Source organism: Bubalus bubalis, chromosome 8, assembly GCF_019923935.1.
Source record: "Bubalus bubalis isolate 160015118507 breed Murrah chromosome 8, NDDB_SH_1, whole genome shotgun sequence".
In the NCBI taxonomy this organism is placed as follows: Eukaryota; Metazoa; Chordata; class Mammalia; order Artiodactyla; family Bovidae; genus Bubalus; species Bubalus bubalis.
In genome coordinates, this window is record NC_059164.1 from 10,339,315 (window position 1) to 10,365,490 (window position 26,176).

The 26,176-nt window shown below is 38.1% G+C and overlaps 1 protein-coding gene across 4 annotated transcripts in view; it reads left to right on the top strand.

The window, feature by feature from the left end:
- Positions 1-26,176, top strand: part of VPS50 (VPS50 subunit of EARP/GARPII complex) — a 131,061-nt gene that overhangs the window by 72,477 nt on the left and 32,408 nt on the right. For 3 of the 4 annotated variants that reach the window (XM_006078319.4, XM_045166346.1, XM_045166345.1), the window contains exons 17-20: positions 16,078-16,168; positions 18,298-18,474; positions 21,893-22,011; positions 25,299-25,405. In XM_006078319.4, the coding sequence (XP_006078381.3) occupies positions 16,078-16,168; positions 18,298-18,474; positions 21,893-22,011; positions 25,299-25,405 (494 nt within the window). Of the gene's footprint in view, positions 1-464; positions 645-16,077; positions 16,169-18,297; positions 18,475-21,892; positions 22,012-25,298; positions 25,406-26,176 lie in introns of those variants that run through there. The other variant, XM_045166347.1, reaches the window with a different exon arrangement.

Consider the following 26,176-nt stretch of genomic DNA (forward strand, 5'->3'; position numbering starts at 1 on the left):
TGTGAGTGTAGTAAGGAAGTTAAATCAATAGAGGCAGCACTCAGCGAGGCGGACGTGCTTGAAACTATGTGCCTTTTAGGAGTAAAAAGGCTTTTAGAGAAGAGGGCATGATATTCAGAATCTAGCTACAAGGCTAAGACTATGTACTATGTTGCTTTGACAAACAGTCACTATCAGTTTTAAAAAGGGTGCTGTGGAATAGTTTTGGGAATGGACAAAGGTGGGAAAGAATGTTTATATAGCAGTGTGATGGCACACTTAAAGTAGCATTAAACTGAGAGAGTGAACAGGTATTAGACCTTTCTCCATGTAAGCTGGACCCTGTACTGTATCTCTTACATATATTTTATCATTTGCATTGAGGTATATTTCACTTGTTAGTCTGCTTTTTAAAATGTTTTGATTTTGTTGTTACTTGGTACCAGGGAGACTTGGGATTTGAAATTCTTTTTCTCCTTGTTCAGAGTCAACCCCTGGTCACGGTGATATGTGCTGAGTCAGAAGAGAGATTACTGCATGTGAAACCATTGACTAATTTATTATTCAATATATTTAAGTACACATTTTCTGTCTTTTTTTTTTTATTTTATTTTATTTTTAAACTTTACAAAATTGTATTAGTTTTGCCAAATATCAAAATGAATCCGCCAGAGGTATACATGTGCTCCCCATCCTGAACCCTCCTCCCTCCTCCCTCCCCATACCATCCCTCTGGGTCGTCCCAGTGCACTAGCCCCAAGCATCCAGTATCGTGCATCGAACCTGGACCGGCAACTCGTTTCATACATGATATTTTACATGTTTCAATGCCATTCTCCAAAATCTTCCCACCCTCTCCTTCTCCCAGAGTCCATAAGACTGTTCTATACATCAGTGTCTCTTTGGCTGTCTCGTACACAGGGTTATTGTTACCATCTTTCTAAATTCCATATATATGCGTTAGTATACTGTATTGGTGTTTTTCTTTCTGGCTTACTTCACTCTGTATAATAGGCTCCAGTTTCTTAACAGTAAACTCTTAAAATTAAATACGGGCTTTCCTGATAGCTCAGTTGGTCAAGAATCCGCCTAAAAGGCAGGAGACCCCAGTTCAATTCCTAGATCTGGAAGATCCGCTGGAGAATGGAAAGGCTACCCACTCTAGTATTCTGGCCTAGAGAATTCCATGGACTGTGTAGTCCCTGGGGTCACAAAGAGTCGGACACGACTGAGTGACTTTCACTCACTCACTCATTAAATATTTATTTTTAAAGTATATTTAAATTGATTATTTCCCAAAGTGGGCTTCTGTGATGGCTTAGATTCTCAAAAAGAATTTGCCTGCAGTGCAGGAGACCCAGATTTGATCCCTGAGTTGGGAAGATCCCATTGAGAAGGAAATAGCTACCCACCCCCGTATTCTTGCCTGGAGAATTCCATGGACAGAAGAGCCTGCTGGGCTATAGTCCGTGCGGTCACACAGAGTCGGACATGACTGAAGTGACTTAGCACGCATGCACAGGAAGACAGTGGTAAGAGAACAACATAAAACCCTAACACTACCTTTGTTTACAACTTCCTTTTCTGTTAAAACTTAAGCCCTACTAAAGTGAAAGTCCTAGCCTGTACACATTGCTTTCCAAAATGAGGGTGGCCTTGTAATCACAGATGGGAAATGAAAAAGAATCAAGAATTGTGAAGAAATGAGAAGCCTCACTTACCCGTTAGTATGAAGGCATGCTGCTTGTCGATTTCCCAAAGATTGCTTTGTATCCTACAATACCACTGGAGGGTCTTCTGTTAATTGTGGCTGCAAGATGTATGCAGTGCAGAAATGTGGGTTCATTTAATGGTTTCCATTCTGCATTCCATTTTATTATCAAAAGGTATCTGTCATCTGTTGCCACCAGGTATAATAGGCATTTCTAGCTGCTAATGAAGATTCCTCACAAAAGTTCACCTTGATGAACTTAGAAAACATAGATATTAATGATTGTTTTCAAAACACTCAACATTTTAATTGACTTTTCTCAGAAACACTTGTGAAACTTGTTTAGCAGTGAGGAGGCTCTATTGTATTGTTAGAAGGAGAGGAGGACTGGGAAATAGTAAATTGGGTTTTTATCCCATTTTTGCCTCTCACTTCTCTGACATTGACCAAATTACTTAACCCTCTGGGATGTGGTTCTATCTATCAATTGTAAAATGAGGTGGTTGGACTAAATGGTCTCCCTAAGTATTACCTGCAGATCTTTCCCTTTTTTTATGCTGCTTTGTATATTATAAAAGTAGGTTAAAACATAAAGATTTAAATTTTTTTTTGTAGTATTCTTCCCTTTCCGCAGTGTTTAAACCAGTCTTGCTTATATACTGCCTGTAATCATTCTCTCTCCAACAGCTGCCATTTGGGAAATTATAATGAAAATTACTTGGCAAAGTGGGTGCCAACCATCACTGTGCTCTAAAGCAAGATAAACTTGAAAGGCAGTTTAGAAATGATGCCAGTGTACAAATATTGAGTTGATGAAAGTCATTACATTAGCCAGTGATGAATCTAAATCTACTAAATTCTGATTTAATACCTCCTTTACCAAATCATACTACATAAATACCAAAAAATACCATGAAACATGGTGAACTAGGATCATCTGTTTTGATTTTATTAAAGTGTTTAAACATGCTTACAGTTTGTTTCATGGTCTTCTGCCAAATAGAGCTCTTGAGAATGAAGAAATTCCTGAACCGAATTATCCTGACTTTGAGTCCATTTAGGCTGTTGGTTTGAAGATGTAGACTTAACAACAGGGTGAACGTAGAAGCATTTTACTCTTTGGCAGAACATCTGTTTATAGAATGTACTGGTGTTTTTTTGTGGAAGTATTAAAGTTTGCCTGCCGTTGTATTTTTCTTGAGCAAAGTTGGGTGAGCATGTGAGGAAGCACAGTCTCTGTCGTCATCTGTCAATGTAACTTCACATCTTTCAAGGTGTGTTTTATTCCCCCAGGTTTCTTTATGTTCAGGCTCTAAGTTTGTATACACCGAAAGCTGTCAGTCTTCTGGCAGATGTTGCAGAATTCCCCAAAGCACAAATAATCTAAAACAGTAATGACATAGAGACTGTGCGGTAGCGTGCTGTTGTCTAGACATTTAACACGTACAGTGTGTTTTTAATTGCTTTAATAATCAAAGTTTATAAGTGCCTTCAGTGACCTTAAAGGTGCATCAACTGATGTCAGAAGAAGAGAAAGATCACCTATCCTTGTAGGGAGAAACGTCTTTGCTTGCCTGAGTAAGAAAGGCTTGGTTTATTCCTTAAAGTGTCTTTAAAATGTGTGCTTCTAGAGTTAGTTTTATTATCCATATACTTATCTTTGTTTTCTCTCTTGGTAAAGTGATTGAATCATGTCTTCTGGTTTGAATATTGGAGCTGATATCTTCTAGAACCGACCTGCCTGCTCATGTCACACTGCCCCTCCCTCCCCTGCCCATATATCTTCTGCCAAGTAAACTGTTTTGGTTAAGGCTTCAGAGAGAGTAGAAAATAAGTTATCAGTAATTTTAGTTGTATGAGATACCTGAGAGATTTTTTTTTTTAAGGAAAAGGTTAACCAGTATAATAACTTCAATTTACATTGAAGTTATTTGTTATATATACATTGAAGTTATTTGTTATATATACATTGAAGTATAAGTGTCCATGGATACGTTTTCCTAGTATTGCATTATAACAAACTATCCTGAAACTGACAGGCTTAAAACAACCACCATCTTATTGTTATTTCAGGTATTCTGTGAGTCAGGAATAATTTAAGCAGGGATCAAGATCCTTCTGCTCCTCATAGCATTGCCTGGGGTGACTCAGGAGTGCTCAGCTTTGTGCGGCGGGTTCAGGATGGCTTCACTTGGTGGAGGTGGCTGGAAGGCTGTACAGCTGGATTGGTTTCAGCGGCCCACATGTGGCCTCCCTAGTGTGGCGCTCTCAGTGTGGTTGGACTTCTTCTATGGCAGCTGGCTTCCCATGGAACTAGCATTCCAAGAGAACCACGCGGAGGGTGCTTGGCTTTTTCAGACACCTTTGGGACTCATGCAGTCCTTCTGCCAGATTCCATCGAATGCAGACTTCTCATAACGCTGGTTCAGATTGAAGGGGAGGGAAATCAGACTTTCTCTGTTGACAGGGGAGTGGTTAGGTCATGTACAAGAGCTGTGTGTGGAATAGGAGATACTGTTGCAGCCCTGTTTGCTGTATTGCTTGGGAAAACAGGGAGAAATGTTTTCAGAAACCAGGTTTTGGGGGGATTTGGTGAAAATGGTACCAATAAATTAGTTTATTTTTAGTACATGACATATTCTTCTAAAAATTCATTTATGTGAAATATGACTATTTTCCATGTCTAAACTATACAAGAGGGCTTAAAATTTGAACTTAAAACGAGAGCAAAAGGGACAGTGTCTTCATAATATATACCTCTTATATCAGACTAGTTTCTCTTCTGTATATATGTACATACACATTATATATGTACACATGTATATATGTACATGTGTGTGTATATATAATGTGTATGTACATATATACAGAAGAGAAACTAATCTGATATATGTACATGTGTGTATATATAATGTGTATGTACATATATACATACACATGTGCATAAATTCTTTATATATGTACATACACATAAATATACCATAATAGTGAGTGAACAACTATCAAATTCCACTTTTCCGCCTGCTGGTAAAACGTTTGGGGCCGTGTGGTGTTATCAGTGGCCTTGGGTTCCAACCTTTACTGTGTTCCTCACTAGCTTTACCACCCATGTGATTTTAACCAATCTTTAATTTTCTGAGCATCAGGTTCCTTCTCTACAAAGTGTATAAAGCTTATGTTGGCTACTCTACCTTCTTTAAACTCTGTGCTTTTATCATTTGCTTTTGGAGCCTAACTTCTATTGCTTTAATCTTTTATTAGGTTAAGTAAAAGATCTGTATTTCACACACTTGTAATTCATTGATATTTTCCCTTTAACTTGTCGGTCAACATATTTGAGACAGTTTGTAGATCGGTTATTATCTTCTTCACTATGTTTGCACTTTAAAATCTCTTTAATTTTATTTTAGTTGCACCTGTTCTTTAGTTTGCCAAAAAAATTCTTTGTATCCTGCTGATGTCTGGTTTCTTGAAGACGCAGGTGACACCCACCGCGCTTAAAGTAATGACCGAGATTGCTTTTCACTTAACTTTATGATTACAGTCAGTTCTGTTATTCAACATCCGATCGCAGTTTGTACTTTACATACTTAACTGCTTTTTTATCATAACTGCTGTCTTGTGTGTGTTAGTCCAATAAATTAGAAGAAAGGATATAAAATGCAAATCCTTCCATTTGTATAAAATGTTCTTGGGGAAAGCGATGCAGAGGAAGTTTTCCTTGGCTTTATTGAATCCATTTGGATAATATTAACCAACTTATGGTTTCCAGTAAAAAGGGATATTTTTCCTTTTTGCTGTTGTTGCTGACCATGTTGCAGTGAAAAGAACATGGCTTGGAAATCAGGGCCCCTGTCTCTGCTGTCTGCTGGTTGGAGCTTGTGACCCTTCACAAGTGGATTAATGCTTGCTTGAGCCACCTGTGGCTTTATCTTTAAAACGGGCCTGCCTTTTATTGCAGACAGTTTGGGAGGATAGTGATAGATTAATAGTTTTTTCCTTTGAAAAAATTTTATTAAAACTTAACTCACATGCTGCTATTGCTGCTAAGTCGCTTCAGTCGTGTCCGACTCTGTGCGACCCCAAAGACGGCAGCCCACCAGGCTCCCCCATCCCTGGGATTCTCCAGGCAAGAACACTGGAGTGGGTTGCCGTTTTCTTCTCCAATGCATGCAAGTGAAAAGTGAAAGTGAAGTCGCTCAGTTGTGTCCGACTCTTCGCGACCCCACGGACTGCAGCCTAACAGGCTCCTCTGTCCATGGATTTTCCAGGCAAGAGTACTGGAGTGAGGTGCCATTGCCTTCTCCGAACTCACATAAATGTATGCGTATCTTATTGTACCGCTCTGTGAAATTTTAATGTATGTACACTGCATAAGGGGCTTCCCAGGTGGCACTAGTGGTAAAGAACCTGCCTTACAGTGCAGGAGACCCAAGAGTTGCGGATTCCATTCCTTGGTTGGGAAGATTTCCTGGAGGAGGGCGTGGCAACCCACTCCAGTATTCTTGCCTGGAAAATCCCCGTGGACAGAGTCGAACACGACTGACGTGACTTAGCCCGCAGGCACACGCACTACATAGACTGCCCAGGTTAATATATGTAACTTTTCCAGTATCCCCGAAGAATCTCTTGTACTTTTCTCAGTCAGTAGCCTCGTCAGAGTTAACTGCTGTTCTTAACTTGTGTCACCACTTACTAGTCATGGCTGAGCATTATGTAAATATTGTGGTTTTATAAATATTATTCTGAATTGTGTTGCTTTTGTCGTTTCTCACACACATAGACATGTGAGTTGATTTAGTGTATTGACCTAGGATTCCTATGATCTGGGGGTTAAATTAGCATTTTAGTAAATTTAATTGGAAATTCTTTTGAATTGCCCATGTATATAATATGTCATGTGTGAATAGTGATGGTTTTATATATTACTTTCTAACATTTGTATTGGTTAGGACTTCTGGTACAATTTTGAATAGAAGTGCCAACAAGGGACATTCTTTCACTCAGTACTTTACCAGTAAGTATGATATTTGTGGTAGGTTTTTGTAGACACTCTATATCAGATGAAAGAAATTCCTAAGAGATCGTCAACTTTAAGTCAAAAGGTATTACTAAAAGTAAAGGAGATACTTCATGATGATAAATAGATTTTCGTTAGGAAGGTATAACAGTCGTACATTTGTAAGCTCTTACTAAGATAAAATCAAAATATATAAAGCAAAAATATTCAGATTAGAAGAAGAAATAGACAATTTATAATCATAGTTGACAATTTTTACATGCCACTTTTAGTAATTGGTAATATAAACAGACAAAAAAATCAGTCCGGATATATGTTAGACCAGATATTAATAAAATTTACCTAATTTATGTAGATATATTGATATATATATATATATGTTTACACATATATGTATGTATACATTATAATATTTAATAGCTGAAGAGTTCATATTTTTTTTCAGAGCAGAAGGACAGTTAATCCAAGTCAATCAATTGCTGGGACTCAAAACAAGTCTTTGAAAAAGAAAAAGTCAAAAGATTGAAATCAGAGCATATTCTGACCACACTGGAGTTAAACTAGAAATAAATAAGAGAGAACTAGAAAATCTGCCAGTTTTTGGATATTAAGCAACCTATTTTCCATGTTAAAGAAGGAACCATATTGAGAATTAGAAAATATTTAAAAATGAATGTTAATAAACATATAATATAAAATTGTGAGGTATAACTAAAGCAGAGGGGGAGATTTTTAGTTTTAAATGCATTTTTTGGTAAAGAAGAAAGTTTGAAAATCAGTGCCCTAAGCTTACATTTCAAAAAGTTTAGAAAATGACAGCAAATTAAACCTAAAGAAATAGTGGGAAGATAAATTATAAGAGTAGAAGTCAGTATAAGTGAAGGAGGCGAGTGAAAAAGTTGGCTTAAAGCTCAGCATTCAAAAAACGAAGATCATAGCATCTGGTCCCATCACTTCATGGCAAATAGATGGGGAAACAGTAGAAACAGTGGCTGACTTTATTTTTTGGGGCTCCAAAATCACTGCAGATGGTGACTGTAGCCATGAAATTAAAAGACACTTGTTCTTTGGAAGGAAAGTTATGAACAACCTGCTGCTGCTGCTGCTGCTAAGTCGCTTCAGTCCTGTCCGACTCTGTGCGACTCCATAGACGCCAGCCCACCAGGCTCCCCCGTCCCTGGGATTCTTCAGGCAAGAACACTGGAGTGGGTTGCCATTTCCTTCTCCAGTGCATGAAAGTGAAAAGTGAAAGTGAAGTCGCACAGTTGTGTCTGACTCTTCGCGACCCCATGGACTGCAGCCTACCAGGCTCCTCCATCCATGGGATTTTCCAGGCAAGAGTACTGGAGTGGGGTGCCATCGCCTTAGCATATTAAAAAGCAGACATTACTTTGCCAACAAAGGTGCATCTAGTCAAGGCTATGGTTTTCCAGTAGTCCTGTATGGGTGTGAGAGTTGGACTGTAAAGAAAGCAGAGCGCCAAAGAATTGATGCTTTTGGACTGTGGTGTTGGAGAAGACTCTTGAGAGTCCCTTGGACTGCAGGGAGATCCAACCAATCCATGCTAAAGGACATCAGTCCTGGGTGTTCATTGGAAGGACTGATGTTGAAGCTGAAACTCCAATACTTTGGTCACCTGATGCGAAGAGCTGACTCTGAAAAGACCCTGATGCTGGGAAAGACTGAAGGTGGGAGGAGAAGGGGACGACAGAGGATGAGCTGGTTGGATGGAATCACAGACTCAATGGACATGAGTCTAGGTAAACTCCAGGAGTTGGTGATGGACAGGGAGGCCTGGCGTGCTGTGGTCCATGGGGTCGCAAATAGTCAGACACAACTGAGCAACTGAACTGAGAAGTCAATGAAAGAGAAAGTAAATGTATAATAGAAGGAAATCTACAATACTACTTAGCAAAACTGGGCAAGAAAAAGAAAGAGATTATATCATCAGTTAAAGGGATATCTATAGATCTTAAGGGGCATCCCTGGTGTCTCAGTGGTAAAGAAACAGCCTGCAATGCAGAAATCACTGGAGACACGCATTTGATTCCTAGGTCAAGAAGATCCCCTGGAGGAGGGAATGGCAACTCACTCCGGTATTCTTGCCTGGAGAATCCCATGGACAGAGGAGCCTGGTGGGCTACAGTGGATGGGGTCGGAAAGAGTAGGACACAACTGAAGTGACTGAACATACTTGCACATAGATCTTAAGACATTAAAAATAAAATAAAATGATACAGACGTTATGCTAATAAAGTTGACAATTTAGATAGAAATGAATGAATTCCTTGTAAAATCAAACATAATAAACTGATAAAATATAGAAAATCTGAGTAGTCCTGTATCTTTACAGAAATTGAGTCTTTGCTTCAAAGCATTTCCACAAAGAAACCTCCAGGCCTGTTGCTGTCACTGGTCAGTTCTTCTAAACCTTTAATGGGAAGTAATATCAACATATTGGAGAAGGCAGTGGCACCCCACTCCAGTGCTTTTGCCTGGAAAATCCCATGGATGGAGGAGCCTGGTGGGCTGCAGTCCATGGGGTCGCTAGAGTCGGACACGACTGAGCGACTTCACTTTCACTTTTCACTTTCATGCATTGGAGAAGGAAATGGCAACCCACTCCAGTATTCTTGCCTGGAGAATCCCATGGACGGGAAGCCTGGTGGGCTGCCGTCTATGGGTCGCACAGAGTCGGACACAAACTCCTTCAGAGAGTAGAAAAGAACTTCCCTGGTAGTCCAGGTGTTAAGGATCTGCCTTCCAATGCCGAGAATAGAAAAGGAGGGAATGCTTTATAACTTATTTTATGAGGCCATCATAGCACTAATGCCAAAACATTACAAACAAGAAAATTACAGGTTAGTACCTCAAAAGAACTTAAGGGCAAAAGTCCTGAACAAAAGATGGGCACGTTATATCCAGTATATCTAAAAAAAGACAATACTTCAAGAACAGGCAGAGTTGAATACAGGAATACAAGGTTGACTAGACTTTTTAAAAATTAATAAATTTAATTCACTATTTCACAGCTATAGGAAAAATACAATATTGATCATTTTAATAGATGAAGAAAGAATTTTGATAAGATTTCCTTTGTAGTTCATAATTTTATGAAATCATGTCTGTAATTTTTACTTTCAATCTAGTTTTGCTTTTAACTTCAACCTTATAGTTCAAGCATGCTTCTTATAAATAGCATATATGGTTTTTTAATTTTAACCTTCAGTTGTACAATTTTTGTGTTTCGATTGGACCTTTATTTCATTTTCATGTAATTTATTATTGGCATAGTTGGGTTTAAGCCCATCATATTGCTGTTTGATTTCTAAAAGTGTAGATAACTGTGTTTTCATTCATTTTTTTCTCTCTCTGCTTTCTTTTGGATTGACTGTGTCTTTTCAATTTTCAAATCACTTTTTTGTCAGCCTAAAATGTGTATTCTGGTAGTGGCTACCATCAACATTCCAATATGCATTCCTGTTCTGTTACAGTTGACCTTAGGTTAATATGCTTCCAAAATAATGCAGGAACCAACTTTATAACTCATTTACCTTCTCTTACCCTTTTAATGTTATTGTCATATATTTTACTTTCTATATTATTTTCTATACTTTTTATATGTAGGTATAACTAAGCTTCAGTCTGTGAGTTGGTATCTTTCATCACCATAATAGTTTTATATTATTGTGTAATAGAATACCATGAATTTTAGCAGCTTAAAACAACGCCCTTTTGTTTCCTCACAGTTCTGTGAAAGTCTGGATGTCTTGTCTAGGTTCCCAGCTTAGGTTCTCACAGGGCCTAAATCCAGGTGTTAGCTGATCTTTCATCTGAAGACTTGGAGGAAGAATCTGCATCTGAGCACATTCAAGACACTGGCCCAGTTCAGTTCCCTGTGGTTTTAGGACTGAGGTTTCTGTTTTCATGCTACCCATCAGCTAAAAAGCCTTTAGCTTCTTATGTCTCTGGTCCTTGCACTTGACCCCTTTGGTTTCAAAAGCCAGCAATTCTGTCTGACTTCCCCATCTTTTATCAGGAGAAGAAAAAAGGTCTACTTTAAAAGGGCTTGTTCAGTTAGGTTTGTTTCACCTGGATAATTTCTGTTTTGATTAACTCAAGGCAGTTCAAGTAATCTTACTTATATCAGTAGAATCCCTTTTTTCCATATTTGGTGATGTAATCACAGGGTGGTCTTCATCATATTTAGTCCTGGGCAATAGTACAGACAATCTTTAGGGATTTTAGAGTGCCTTTTAGAGTCCTGTCTATCTCAATAATTGTTCTATAGTAATAGCTTCATCGAGATATAAGTCACATACCAAAAATGCCAAAAATTCACTCCTATAAAGTATAGATTAATAATTCAACAACAGCATCACCACTGTCTAATTTCAGAATATTTTTATCACTTCAAAAAGTAACCCTTTGCCGGTTAACTGGCACTTTTCTCCTGCTGTAGCATCTGACAATCACTTACTTATTTTTTGTCTCTGTTGTCACAATTTGCCCATTGTGTTTGCCTGTATATAAACATTTCATAAAAATGAAATCATACATTATATGGCCTTTTGTGTTTGGCTTTAACTTAGAATATTTCTAGCAGTTCATCCATGTTGGAGCATGTAACAGAACTTCTTTCTTCGTCATTGGTAAATAATATTCCATTGTATGGATAGACCATAATTTGATTATCCTTTCCTCAGTTAATGGACATTTGGGTTGTTTTCACTTTTTCAGTTCAGTTCAGTTGCTCAGTCGTGTGTGACTCTTTGCAACCCCATGGACTGCAGCACATCAGGCCTCTCTGTCCATCATCAATTCCCAGAGTTTACCCAGACCCATGTCCATTGAGTCTGTGATGCCATCCAACCATCTCATCCTCTGTCGTCACCTTCTCCTCCCGCCTTCAGTCTTTCCCAGCATCAGGGTCTTTTCAGAGTCAACTCTTCGCATGAGGTGGCCAAAGTATTGGAGTTGCAGCTTCAACATCAGTCTTTCCAATGAACACTCAGGACTGATCTCCTTTAGCATGGACTGGTTGGATCTCCTTGAGAGTCTCCAAGGGACTCTCAAGAGTCTTCTCCAACACCACAGTTCAAAAGTATCAATTCTTTGGTGCTCAGCTTTCTTTATAGTCCAACTCTCACATCCATACATGACTACTAGAAAAACCATAGCCTTGACTAGATGTACCTTTGTTGGCAAAGCAATGTCTCTGCTTTTTAATATGCTGTCTAGGTTGTTCATAACTTTCCTTCCAAGAAGCAAGCATCTTTTAATTTCATGGCTGCAGTCACCATCTGCAGTGATTTGGGAGCCCCCAAAAATAAAGTCTGACACTGTTTCCATTGTTTCCCCATCTATTTGCCATAAAGTGATGGGACCAGATGCCATGATCTTAGTTTTCTGAATGTTGAGCTTTAAGCCAACTTTTTCACTCTCCACTTTCACTTTCATCAAGAGGCTTTTTAGTTCCTCTTCACTTTCTGCCATAAGGGTGGTGTCATCTGCATATCTGAGGTTACTGATATTTCTCCCGGCAATCTTGATTCCAGCTTGTGCTTCATCCAGCCCAGTGTTTCTCATGATGTACTTTGCATATAAGTTAAATATGAAGGATTGTCGGGGAATGTTTAACAGGAGGATTCCTACGTGCTGTTTCTCACAGGTCCTTTGTTTCTTTTCAAGCGGATCAGAATGCTGCTCCCAGGAACCAGGGTCATTGTGTGAGACAGGCTTGAGTCTCCTTTAGTAAACATTCTCTTTACGACAAAACTACTTAGTCTCGATCCCCTTTCTTGAGATATGGATGGTCTTCTGACCTTGTGGCAATTATTAATCCCTTGTTCCCTTGGTAACAGTTGTTACATGCTTGGTTTTCTGATCTTGATCACAGTCGTAAGAAACTTCTTGTACCACAGCTTATATATACTCACAGAAAATTCTTTAATGCACCTTTGCTCCATCAGAGCTTGGGTCTCCATGTCTTTCTTTCTTTCTCTCTCTCTCTCTCTCTCTGGCTGATTCCTTAGAACGCAGAGACCAGCCTTGCTTACTCTTCTGCCTGGGCTTCTAAGACTCTCAAGAAGGTGCCCTGTGCCTTCACCCCTCCTCGAGAGGGCGCCTGGTGCCTTTGTGAGAGACGCAAGTCCTGTGTCAAGGACTTTATTGGTTTTCTGCGTAAACCAGGGAGTATCAGCCTCTTTCTCTCTTTCACTTTCTTATCGTCGCCTCCCGACCGCCAGGTCCCGGTTCATTAAAGAACCCCAACAAAGGATGACAGTATACAGCCTTGACGTACTCCTTTTCCTATTTGGAACCAGTCTTTTGTTCCATGTGCAGTTCTAACTATTGCTTCCTGACCTGCATATAGGTTTCTCAGGGGGCAGATAAGGTGGTCTGGTATTCCCATCTCTTTAAGAATGTTCCACAGTTTATTGTGATCCGCAGAGTCTAAGGCTTTGGCATAGTCAATAAAGCAGAAATAGACATTTTTTCCTGGAACTCTCTTGCTAATGATGCTGCTGTAAACATTTCTGTATAAGTTTTTGCATAGCCGTATATCATCAGTTCTTTGGGTATGTATCTAGGAATGTGTAGTAAGATGACAAATGTTTTGTCTATTTCCCTCTGTCCCCCTTCCCCCCCTCCCCAACAAAAATTAGGTCCTAATGTTTGGCAGCTGTAAATGTTAATTTATTTGGAAAAAATATTTTGTAGATATGACTAAATTAATGACTTTGTGGTGAGATTATCTTGGATTATCTGGGTGGGCCCTAATGCCTTCACAGTTAAAGAGAGATAGAAGGGAACTTGATACAGATACAGAGACACATATAGGAGGAAGTTATGTGAAGACAGGTAGAGGATGGGGTGCTATGGCCACTAGCCAAGGAATGGTAACAATTAGCATAAATCGGAAGACGCAAGGAACAGATTCTCCTCTAGAGCTTCTGGAGAGAGTGTATTCCTGCTGACATCTTGATTTCCACCTTGTGATTTCAGACTTCTGGCCTCCAGAACTGTGAGATTATAAATTTCTGTTGTCTTAAGTCACCTGTGTGTGCGTGCTAAGTCACTTTAGTCGTGTCAGACACTTTGCGACCCTATGAACTGTAGCCCACCAGGCTCCTCTGTCTTGGGATTGAACCCAAGTCTCCTGCATTGGCAGATGGGTTCTTTACCACTAGCACCACCTTAAGCCTTAAGTCACCCAGTTTTTGTTAATTTATTATAGTAGCCACAGAAAACCAATACAGAGTGAAGTTTCTGGGTCATATGGTAACTCTATATTTAACATTTTGAGGAACTACCAAACTTTTCCAAAGTGGTTGTACCATTTTGCATTTCCACCAACACTATATAAGGGTTCTAACTTCTCCAAACCCTTGCTAGCTCTTGTTGTCTCTTTGATTTAGCTATCCTGGTGGTTGTGAAGCGGTACCTCCTTATGGTTTGGATTTGTATTTGCCTGATGAATGATACTTTTTACATGTTTACTGGTCATTCATATATCTTCTTTACAAAAAATATCTGTTCAGAGCATTTGCCCATTTTAAAATTGATTTATCTTTTCTTTGTAGAATTGTAAGAGTTGTAAGCGTCATAGTTTTAGTTCTTACATTTGATCTGTGATTCATTTAAGTTAATTTTTGTAAATGGTGACAGGTATGGGCACAACCACTTTTGCCAAATTCTCAGCCATGACCTACCATTTCAGATGTTTCTTTTGCGCTTCTCTCTATCTTCTCCATCCAGTTGTATGCATGCTAGATGTTTTGACAACATCACCTATCTCTTATGATCTTTTCTGTTTCTTCCCTTTTTTTCCCCCATTTGTGCTTCAGGTTTGCTATTTCCTATCAAACTGTCTTCAAGTTCATTAATTCTGTGATCTGGTGTTTTACTTGAACGTGAACGTGAAGTCGCTCAGTCGTGTCCGACTCTTTGCGACCCCATGGACTGTAGCCTACCAGGCTCCTCTGTCCATGGGATTTTCCTGGCAATAGTACTGGAGTGGACTGCCATTTCCTTCTCCAAGGGATCTTCCCAACCCAGGGATCAAACCTGGGTCTCCCACATCATAGACAGATGCTTTACCGTCTGAGCCACCAGGGAAGTAAAACGGGGTGTTTTACTTACCCAATTTTAATTTGACATATTGTATTTTTTTCAGTTATAGAATGTTTGATTCTTTTTTGTTTTTATTATTGCAGTTCTTAAAAAAATTTTCTTTCTATCCATTTTGTGCATCTTTTTTTCTGTATTTTGTTTAACTTGTTTATAGTAGATACTTTAAAGCCCTTGTCTATTAAAAACACTAATATTTTGAACAGTTTCTGCTTTTCACAGATTTTACCATTTATTCCATCTTTAATTTAGAACCTGTGGGTTTTTGTTTTAAAAATCTAGATTTTGTTTTCAGCATGATTTTAGTAACAGCAGTGAGGCTTGTTGTAGGAAGAGGACAGGCACTGGCCCTTTTATTCCTGCATTAACAAGAAGGAAGTATTTGTTTCTCTGGAATTGCTTGTATATATACTGATTACCGAACAGACAGGGCTTCCCAGGCGGTGCTTGTGGTAAAGGATTTGCCTGCCAGTGCTGGAGATACAAGAGATGGGAGTTCGATCCCTGGGTCAGGAAAATCCCCTGGAGAAGGAAATGGCAACCCACTCCAGTATTCCTGCCTGGAATATTCCATGGACAGAAGACCCTAGCAGGCTACAGTCCATGAATCACAAAGAGTTGGACACTACTGAACATACATACACTCACATGCACACACTCAGAAAACAGTAAGCAGTATAATGTGTGACTGCTTGTTAATTTAAGTGCCATACTTACTAATTTATCTTGTAAATGTTGTGTAGAGATAGATAGGCACTGAGCTAAAATATATTTAGAGAGTGATAATCACCTTGATATTGTGGTTTAGTAAGAATGATTAAGATCTATGCTTTTTAACATAAAACATTTGTCAGTATTTATGGTTTCTTAAACCCTGTAAATTATTTCTTGTTTTTTTCTTTTGGCAATGATATGTCATTAGCTAAAGGATATCTTATGTACATGAGTTGGTGAGTCGCTTAGTTTAGTCCCTTAATAAAAATGTCATTTTCCCTGCATTTATTATTTTTGCAATATAGTAGAAATATTCTTGGGTTTGGTAAATACTTGAGGTTTTTTTCTCTTACAGATAAGTATATAAAAGCAAATGTTTGTGTTTACTACATTGGTCTGAATGGATTTTCAAAATTGATTATGATCACAATGATAACTGTAATAGTTTTTGTTACGTTAATTCTTGTGTGCAGTGTGCTTTTCTTCTTACTTTTGGGATTATTCGTTATTTGTTTTTAAGAACGAGGCTTGATGAACTGAGAATGTTTCTAGAGAATGAGACCTGGGAGCTTTGTCCTGTGAAGTCAAATTTCAGCATCTTGCAACTTCATGTAAGTTTAAGAACAGATAAATCAGTTTTTTATTTAGTAACCTTTAAAAGCAAACCAGATACATGAAAGCATTTATAAAATAATTAAATTAGGGAAGAGTGCCTTTTCTTTCTTCCTTAAAAGTGATTAGTAATAAGCCTTTTTTTACAAGGATGACACTTTTATGGATGTCACAGTCTGTCACTTTTTACTAATTTCAGTTTATACAGTTTCGAAAAACTCTTTTGCCTGCAAAGAATCACAATTAAAGTAATTTGTTTTCTTTAGATTTCAGAAGAGGGTCCCTGCTTTATTTAAATCTTGCAGAAAAATAATCAGTTATATTTTGATGGTCTTTAGTGAAAGTGCTTATATTTGAAGAAAATCTGTCATTTCTTAAAGGGTCCAGTAGGTTCTTGATTTCTGCTGCAACTCATAAATTTGTCTGTAATGAGAAAAGGCCTCAGGGATAAAAGAGGCATTTACTAAAAAATACCACTAGTTTTTATTAGTTAATTGATTCCTTGAATCCTGTAATCTGTGAAAATATCTTTAATTGATTTGTTTTTTCTCTTGATTGAAACATAGTGTAGATAAATATTTCTTGTGTGTTAGACAATGTCCTACAAATATCAGTGTCAGAATATAGTATATAAATTTAGATTCCTTTATAGAAGGTCTCCTGCACTTAGTTTTTGCCTCTGGAAGAAATATCTTTCTAGAAGGAATTTTCTTATTCTGGATAAATGTAAAGAATACATGATTAAAAGGATTTTTTTTAATGGAATAGTGTTTACGCTCATATTGTATAATAGCTTACTTATTATCCAGGTTTATCATATTGCTTTCCTAAAATGGTGATATTAAATGCAATGAAACATGTTGATTAATAAATGTTTTAAAGATAGCAAAATTAATATTAATTTTAACATTATTTTAGAGTTATTAACGGAGAAGGCAGTGGCACCCCACTCCAGTACTCTTGCCTGGAAAATCCCATGGACAGAGGAGCCTGGTGGGCTGCAGTCCATGGGATCACTGAGAGTTGGACACGACTGAGTGACTTCACTTTCACTTTTCACTTTCATGCATTGGAGAAGGAAATGGCAACCCACTCCAGTGTTCTTGCCTGGAGAATCCCAGGGACGGGGGAGCCTGGTGGGCTGCTGCCTATGGGGTCGCACAGAGTCGGATACGACTGAAGCAACTTAGTAGCAGCAGCAGCAGAGTTATTAAATTAAGATGATTCCTTATATTACTTCAAATTCCAGCATTGACTTTAGAATCTCTATGTAAATAATTTTATTTGAATTTGTATTTAGCCATCAATTGTGTGTATGGTACAGGCACACACAAATTCTCAGTTGGTAAAGAATCTGCCAGCAGTGCAGGAAACCTGGGTTCGATTCCTGTGTTGGGAATATCCCCTGGAGAAGGAAATGGCAACTCACTCCAGTATTCTTGCCTGGAGAATCCCATTGGCAGAGAAGCCTGGCAGGCTACAGTCCATGGGATCGCAAGAGTCGGACATGACTGAGGGACTAAACCACCGCCACCACCAGAACAGAGAAAGATATATGTTGCATGCTTGGTTTTCATTGTATTCACATAGAGTATCTTAAATGGTGTAAGCTATTTGACCTGCCAACAATTAGCTTTTATAAATGACTCTGTTGATTAAAACTACCCTACTGGGACTTTTGCTGTTGGGTAAAAATTTTTAGAATTATCATTTGAATTGAAGCTATTAAAAATTCTGTGCCATTCCATAAAGTAAGCCAAAAATAGCTTGATGCAGATAGCTCTGTTTTAAGTGATGTCAGTTTACTGAATTGTCTTTAGGAAAACGTTTGAACATGTGTGTGCAAGTTTGTGCTTTCAGAAAACTTATGAGATTTAAAAATGAATAATGTAAAGAATCAGGATGGTTTTCTTTACTAACTCTCCGTTTGCACTGATGGAATATGTTTATGTTGTTGTTGTTCAGTCACTAAGTTGTGCCCAGTACTTTGCGACCCCGTGAACTGCAGCAGGCCAGGCTTCCCTGTCCTTCACTATCTCCTGGAGTTTGGTCAAACCCATGTTTATGTACTTGAATTGTATTGTTGTTGCAAAAAGGAATCTGGCTCATTTCTTTTTTTAATGTCTAGGAATTTAAATTCATGGAACAGTCTCGTTCCCCATCGGTTTCACCCAGTAAGCAGTCATCTGCAACTTCCTCAAAAACAGTAACCTTGTTTGAGCAGTACTGCAGTGGTGGAAATCCATTTGAAATTCAGGCGGACCACAAAGATGAAGAAACAGAAGATGTCCTGGCTTCTAATGGGGTATGTGGTGTTTTTAAAACATACTGTGGAATCTAAGTGGGGTTTTCTTATCAAGAGTCTTGGTACCCAGTGAGCAAAGTAATTGGCTAGATTTGTTCATACATTTACTGCCCTCCTTTCATACCTATCGGGCTTCCCACATGATGCAGTGATAAAGAATCCACCTGCCAGTGCAGGAAACACAAGAGACACAGGTTCAATCCCTGGGTTGGGAAGGTTCCCTAGAGGAAGAAATGGCAACCCATTCCAGTATTCTTGCCTGGGAAATCCATGGACAGAGGAGCCTAGAGGGCTACAGTCCATGGGATCACAAAGAGTCAGACAAGACTAAGCACACACGCATAGGTTCATATATTTACCACCCACTTTCCTACCTTTATACTTAGGCACCCGTGTTACTGTTTGCACTGGAAATGAATGGCTTTCCAGTACATTTTGTTGACATTGACCTTTTGAATGATGAGCTTTGTCTTTATGTTTACTTTATGTTGTTATTAGATTGCTTTATATTCTTATCAGATTATTGATGGAATAGGAGTGTAGTTTCTTCACTGCACAGTTAACATGATTTGTTGGATAGATGGATGTATGCGAGAATAGATCGTCTGCACTTTTCTCTCAACTCTACTCTTGGGCAGCTAAGTGAGTCATTTTGTTCCATATCCCCTTTACCAAGAAAGGGTAATGTCTTGTTTGGTTACTGGCTAGGAATATTTTGAGCATTTAGGAGTTTCATGTTTTTGTTTTGTACATTTATTTATTTTTAATTGGTATATAATTGCTTTATAATGTTGTGTTGGTTTCTGCCATACATCAATGCAAATCAGTCATGACTATGTATATAAATACCCCCCTTCCTGAATCTCCACCCCACCCTTCTAGGTCATCACAGTGTCACGTTGGGCTCCTTGTGTTATATAGGAGTAGTGTTTTAACAACACTCTGAGCAGTTCAAAAAACATAAACCCGAAGTAGTGTGAGTTGATGGCAAGATTTGCAGGCAGCTGATGATTATGACTTTTATTGATTAACTGTGTGGCTCTTGGCAAGCTACTGTGACTCTGTGACCCTCAGTTTTCCCGTATTTACAGTGTGGGAATGCTTGCTTCACCATTACCTACAGGGTGTTTCCAGTTTTTAGTTTGGATGTGTCCTTCTGCTCTGCAGAATTTCCAGAGGGACTGGGTACGATTTTTATTTTGAATTTGATGAAGATGCAGTGCAAACTGTGCACATTTGACAAAAAGCTGTTGAATTTGTCTCCATGGTCTTGGGTTTTGTTATTAAGTGAAACTATCCTTTAAAAAATATGGTCATGAAAATATACCAATATCATGTTTCATCGTGAAGTAGAAATTGTTTCATAGTAAACCTTATTTAAAATGATAATTTAGTGATTCTTTGTGACATTTTGTCTCAGTTAATATAGATTAAATGGAAAGGAATTAAGCCAGTCCAATATTTTTGAAATAATGTATCCCTCTGTACTAGTGATTTGTTCATTTTAATCTCCCACTGCCTTTGATGTTTTCTTTGTGGCAGTTGTATTCTATATAAAGTAACCAGGAACACTAAATCTGCAAATAGAAAACTGTTACTTTTAGGCACCATATGGGATTAAGTATCTGCAAGCCTCTGGTCACAGCATTTTCACCAACTGGTCAGTATACAGCCTTTGTTTTACGTGTGTTTTAATATACAGTGTCGACTTATTAGCATGGAGCTCACAACTGGCAGCACCGTAACCCCTGCCTGAGTGAAGCTTATCTAACACACTTAACTCTTGCCGTACGGCAACTTACAGTTTTCTTGCACTTGGAAACACTGGACGACACCAGTCCTGTGCTTGGGGGACATTCTGACGGTGAAATCACCGGTGAAACGCACAGAAACGTTAAGAATGTGGCACTAAGTCACCTGCGAAAAGGGCGTTTGTTTACAGCCGAAATAAGAAGGGAGAGGGTTGGTTGCCTTGTTGGCTCTCAGTTGGGAGTATGCAGGTGAAGTGACTCAAAAGGGTTTGCCACTCCACACACAGCATGCATCCATGCACGACTGTGGAAGTGTTGTGAAGTCTTGATGTTGGGGTTACAAGTTTTATTAGGTAGGGAAACTTGCAAACACAGAATCCTTGAAAATGATCTGTGGTGCTGGGCAGCTGACCCTACTTTATAGGGAACAGCTTTCTGAGTGTCAGCAGAATCACGTTGTGTACAAGTAGGGGAGAATGTCTCTAATGTTCGTTTGTATCCATTAACGTGTGAGCTGACCTTCCCAGGCACAGCATAGGTCCTTGAGGGTCAGAGTCCACGTCTTAGAAACAACCTGTCAGAATGCTTTGTTGGTGTTGTTCAGTCGCTAAGTCGTGTGTGACTCTTTGGGGAGCCCATGGACTGTAGCCCACCAGGCTCCTCAGTCCATGGGATTCTCCAGACAAGAATACTGGAGTGGGTTGCCATTTTCTCCTCCAGGGGATCTTGCTGACCCAGGGATCAAACCCTCGTCTCCGGCTTGGCAGGCGGACTCTACCCTGAGCCATCTGGGAAGCCTGTCATAATGCTTTAGACTCAAAAAGTAGTCGTTGAATTAGAGGACTAGTTTCTTCACATGTTGTCATCATACTGGTCTCCTCAACTGGCATATGGGGATAAAACTCCTTCATAGAATTGTTTTGAAGAGTCAGTGGGGCAGTTTATGAAAGCACTTAGCCCGGTACTTGGTTAAAACGCAATAAATGTTAGCCATTGTTCAGTCATACTAATTTATAATGCTCATCGGCAGTGAGTGGTGATACTACCATGCTTCCTTTGTTGCGCATGGACTCCTCTTCCTCTCCCACACTGGCACTGGGCCACGATGCCAAAAAGATGATGAAAAGTCACTGCCTCTCAAGAGCAAATCTGTCATTTTTGTCCTTGCTCTCAGTAGTCCCTGGACGCTTAGCCTAAGTTTCTAAGCTGCCCTTGGAATTAAATAATGAATTAGATAGAATATCAGCATGTGTGTTGTATGTGTTTATTAAGCTGAATTAGTACTTCTAGACTGTCAGAATTTTATCCTTCAGCTTTTTATAATAAATTAGCAAAATGGAAATAAGTATGGTGAAACTACTTGAAGAGTTTTTTTTAATCAAACATACACTCTTTTCCTCTTCTAGGGTGTGTGTTGTTTTTTATTTGTTTGTTCATAGGAAACCTTTTTTTTCTTTGGGGCATTTATAAGCTTTTGAAAGTATGTTTGTATTTTTCTCTTTTCCTTTGAGCTGGTTAAGGTAGCATGATGATAAAGAAAAGGGAAGGTTAACAAGGTTTTGATGGCAAAATTAAAGCTTCTTATAAGATTGGGTATTATTTTATTGTGTTGAAAGACTCCAAGAAAGGTTGGTTCTACATTAACACTGTTGTTGGGTTTTTTTCAGTACGAATCTGATGAACAGGAAAAAAGTGCCTATCAGGAATATGACAGTGACAGTGATGTTCCTGAGGAACTAAAACGAGATTTTGTTGATGAGCAGACAGGCGATGCTCCTGTGAAAAGGTAATTATTCTTAGGTTGTACGGTATGTCACATTTTATGTTGCATGCTTAACATACAGGATTTACTTGCAAGGTTAAGAAAAAACAAACCTCAAAAATTAAATTTTCTTTTGGTTATAATGTCACATGACAGGTTAATATATTTTAAAAATGATTCCTGAAAGGCTGAAAATGTAGGGTTTTTTTTTTATATATATAATGGGCATAACCTAAGAGCTCTTAATTTAGAGATCAGTAGCTTTTTCAGAAAAACAGACTTGCAATTTATAGAATCAGTACCACCGTGGAAGGCAGTTTATGCCTCACATAGATCAGTTTGTTTCACATTGATTTCCTTTTCCTCAAGGAGGAAAATAGTCATTTGTTTTGTATGTGGAGTTCCTGCCTCAGTCTAGTAAATAGAGAAAAATCTTCCCAGTGTCATTGATATTTGCTATTGGAGCCTTTTATTAATGTTCCTTTTTTTGTACTTGAGTTTTTGTTTTATGATTAATTGCCTTCTTCAAAAACTACGATAACCATATAAGAATTTTTGTCACCTTCTTTAAATTGGGCCTGATTCTGATTTGTGAGTAATGTCATGACTATCAGATACTGAATGACCACAAATATATTTTTAAGGACAGATTTACATACCCTCTTTCCTACCCTTTACCCTCTAAGTACCTAGTTAATACTTGGTTGATTTGACACTTTGACTGATACAATCTCTCACCTCAAAAATGAGCAACTCATATAATTGGGAAAATTTATTTCCATTGGTTTGCACAAATGTATGATATATACATCTGTGATCCAGTTTGAACTGAGTAGAACTATTTTGTTGGACTTCTTCATCAGATGTTTTGGTTATGTTTTTGCTGAAAAGAAAACTAATTAAGTTGAACAAACAGCTGCCATTTACATGTGTACATATGTACTCCCATTCTTGGTGGGTTTTACAGCCCCTTAAACTTTTATCCTTAAGAAATATACACAATGTAAACTACTAATTTCAGCCAGCCAACCAGTTGACAGTTACTGTCAATTTCAACTTCTCAGTGTCTCTTGAATTTATTAAAATTCTTGTATTTCACTGCCGCCATCCTAGTTCAAGGAAAAGTGTCTGTGCAGATCATTGAATCAATCCCCTTCCCTTGGCTTCCCATCTCTAGTCTTAACCCTTTCTAATCCATTCTTGGATACAAATTTAGATTTTTCTTTCATATAAAATTTGACTGTGCCTTTTTCCTGGCTAAAATGCTTAATGGCTCACCACTGCAGTTAAGATAAGGTTCATGCTCTTTGTCATCATGACGTTCCGTTGTTTTCGGTGGTCTGGCCTTTACTTTTCCTTCTGCTCATGCATTCTCCAGGCTACCACTGTCAACTCCTTATGCCTCTCTGAGTATATTGCTTTCTCACCTCTGGCCTTGTCACATGTTGTCCCTTTTTCTTCTGTAGTTACCGTATATCTTCTGCTTTTCCTTTGAATTTATTACGGTCACCCCAACCCTGCTGCTGCTGCTGCTAAGTCGCTTCAGTCGTGTTTGACTCTGTGCGACCCCATAGATGGCAGCCCACCAGGCTCCCCCGTCCTTAGGATTCTCCAGGCAGGAACACTGAAGTGGGTTGCCATTTCCTTCTCCAATCACCGCAACCCTAGACTTTACCATTATACTTTATACCTATTTCAGATTCTAAGTGAAGTGTCTTTCATATCTGTAGGTCTGAAATCAGAATGCTTGATACAGTTGATGTGTAATTTCCCTAGAACACTTTTTTTTTAAATGACATATCTTCTTTTTTGTTTTTTATTTATTTAATGACATATAGTTGATTTATAATTTTGTGTTAGTTGTCAGTGTACAGCAAAGTGATTCAGTTATGCATATATATGTGTATATATATATACATTCTTTTAAAAATTCTTTTCCATTACCATTCATCATGAGGTATTGAATACAGTTCCCTGTGCTATACAATAAATCCTTGTTTTTTTATCTATTTTATATGCGGTGGTGTGCATCTGATAATCCCATATACCCAGTTAAACTCCCCACCACTTCCCCTTTGATAACCATAAGTTTTTTTTCAATGTCTGTGAGTCTGTTTTTGTTTCATAAATGAGTTCATTTGTATTGTTTTTTAGATTCCACATATAAGTGATATCCTATAGTATTTGTCTTTCTTCGTGTGACTTATTTAACTTAGTGTAATAATCTGTAGGTTCATCCATGTTGCTCCAAATAATATTATTTCATTCTTTTTATGGCTGAATAGTATTCCATTGTATGGGTGTGTTTGTCTGTGTATGTGTGTGTGCATATGTGGGGGTATGGGTTTACATATATACACACACACACACATACTTTTATCTATTCATCTGTAGATGGATACTTAGGTTGGTTCCACATCTTGGCTATTGTAAATAGTGCCACTGTGAGAATTGGGCTTCATGTATCTTTTCAAATTAGAGGTTTCATCTTTTCTAGATATATGCCTAGGAGTGGGATTGCTGGGTCATGTAACTCTATTTTTAGATTTTTAAGGAGCCTCCATATAGTTCTCTATAGTGGCTGCGCTAATTTACATTCCTACCAACAGTGTAGGAGGGTTCCCTTCTCTTCACTCTCTCTCCAGCATTTATTATTTATAGACTTTTGATGATGGCCATTCCATCTGGTTTGAGGTGATAGCCTCACTGTAGTTTTGATTTGCCTTTCTCTAATAATTGGCAGTGTTGAATATCGTTTCATGTGCCTGTTGGCATCTGTATGTCTTCCTTGGAGAAATGTCTGTTTAGGTCTTCTGCTTATTTTTTGACTGGGGTGTTGTTTTTTTGTTATTGATTTCTGTGTGCTGTTTGTATATTTTGAAAGGTTAGCCCTTGTCCCATCATTTGCAAATATGTTCTCCCAATTCATGGGTTGTCTTTTAATTTTGTTTATGGTTCCTTTACTGTGCAAGATTGTAAGTTTGATTAGGTCCCATTTGTTATTTTTGCTTTTATTTCTATTGGCTTGGGAGACCTAAGAAAACATTGCTCTGATTCAGTGACACAGCTTCTTTTAGTGGTTGATAATGTGTGAGAACTGAAGAAATACATTAGAGTCCTTTATTTCTTGGCTTACTGATTTCTCTTCCCCTCTGTAAGGACAGGAGGATCATCTCTGTATCCCCAACTGATACATGGTAAGATTTTCAATAGCTAATTAGGGAAGGAAGGCTATATCCTAAGCTGAATAACTTATTGACTTACTACTTGCCAACCCTAATTTGAAATCTGTTTTGTTTTCTCATATCAAGTGTTTCTCGAGAGACCCTAAAAAGCAGGAAGAAATCAGATTACAGTCTAAATAAAGTGAATGCACCCATCTTAACAAATACAACATTGAATGTAATAAGGCTTGTTGGTAAGTAGCTATTCCTTTTTTAAAAAAATTATTATAGCAGTTAGATTAGTCTACATTTATTACCAAATGGGTTTTCATTGTGCAGTCCAGTACCCACCTCAGTGAAGAATTTAAGATTCTCTTATGTCAGTGGTTTCTCATCTTAATTGTTCCAAATAGTATAATACTAATGTCAGCTTTTCTTTTTTACTTAACTACTAATATTTGTGTCTTCCACTTTTTGTAAAATATTCCAATTAATAGAAGTCTAGTGGAAAAATTCTCTGTGTGAGTTAAAGGTCCATATGAGATGATGGTAGTACCAGTTTTGTATTTATACAGTATTGTATTTTATTGTTTCACTGATATTCACAGTCTTGTCAGATAGGCAGAGTGAATAGTGATTGTTCTGGCATTTTTCAGACACAAGAGTTCTACAAGCTAAATGTTCACACCATGGGAAGTGTTATTCATATTACAGATAAGACCCTTATTGATGATTTTGTAGAAGGCAAATAACCTAGAAATGCCATATGAAATATTTAAGTTTGAAGATGATAGGGATATTTAATATCAGTACTTCAACATTTTATATGCTATCTCAACCTTTGTATCTCACAAATAAGTCTGTACGTTTGACAAATAAGTTATAGAGATGTCTTCTCATGTTAATTAAGTTACCTATACCAGTCAGGAATCTTAGTGACTTCTATAAAAATCTCTGTGTTCTATTTATGGAGATGATAATTTCCTGTTGCCTAGTTTAATTACTCTTAGCTCTAATAAAAAAAG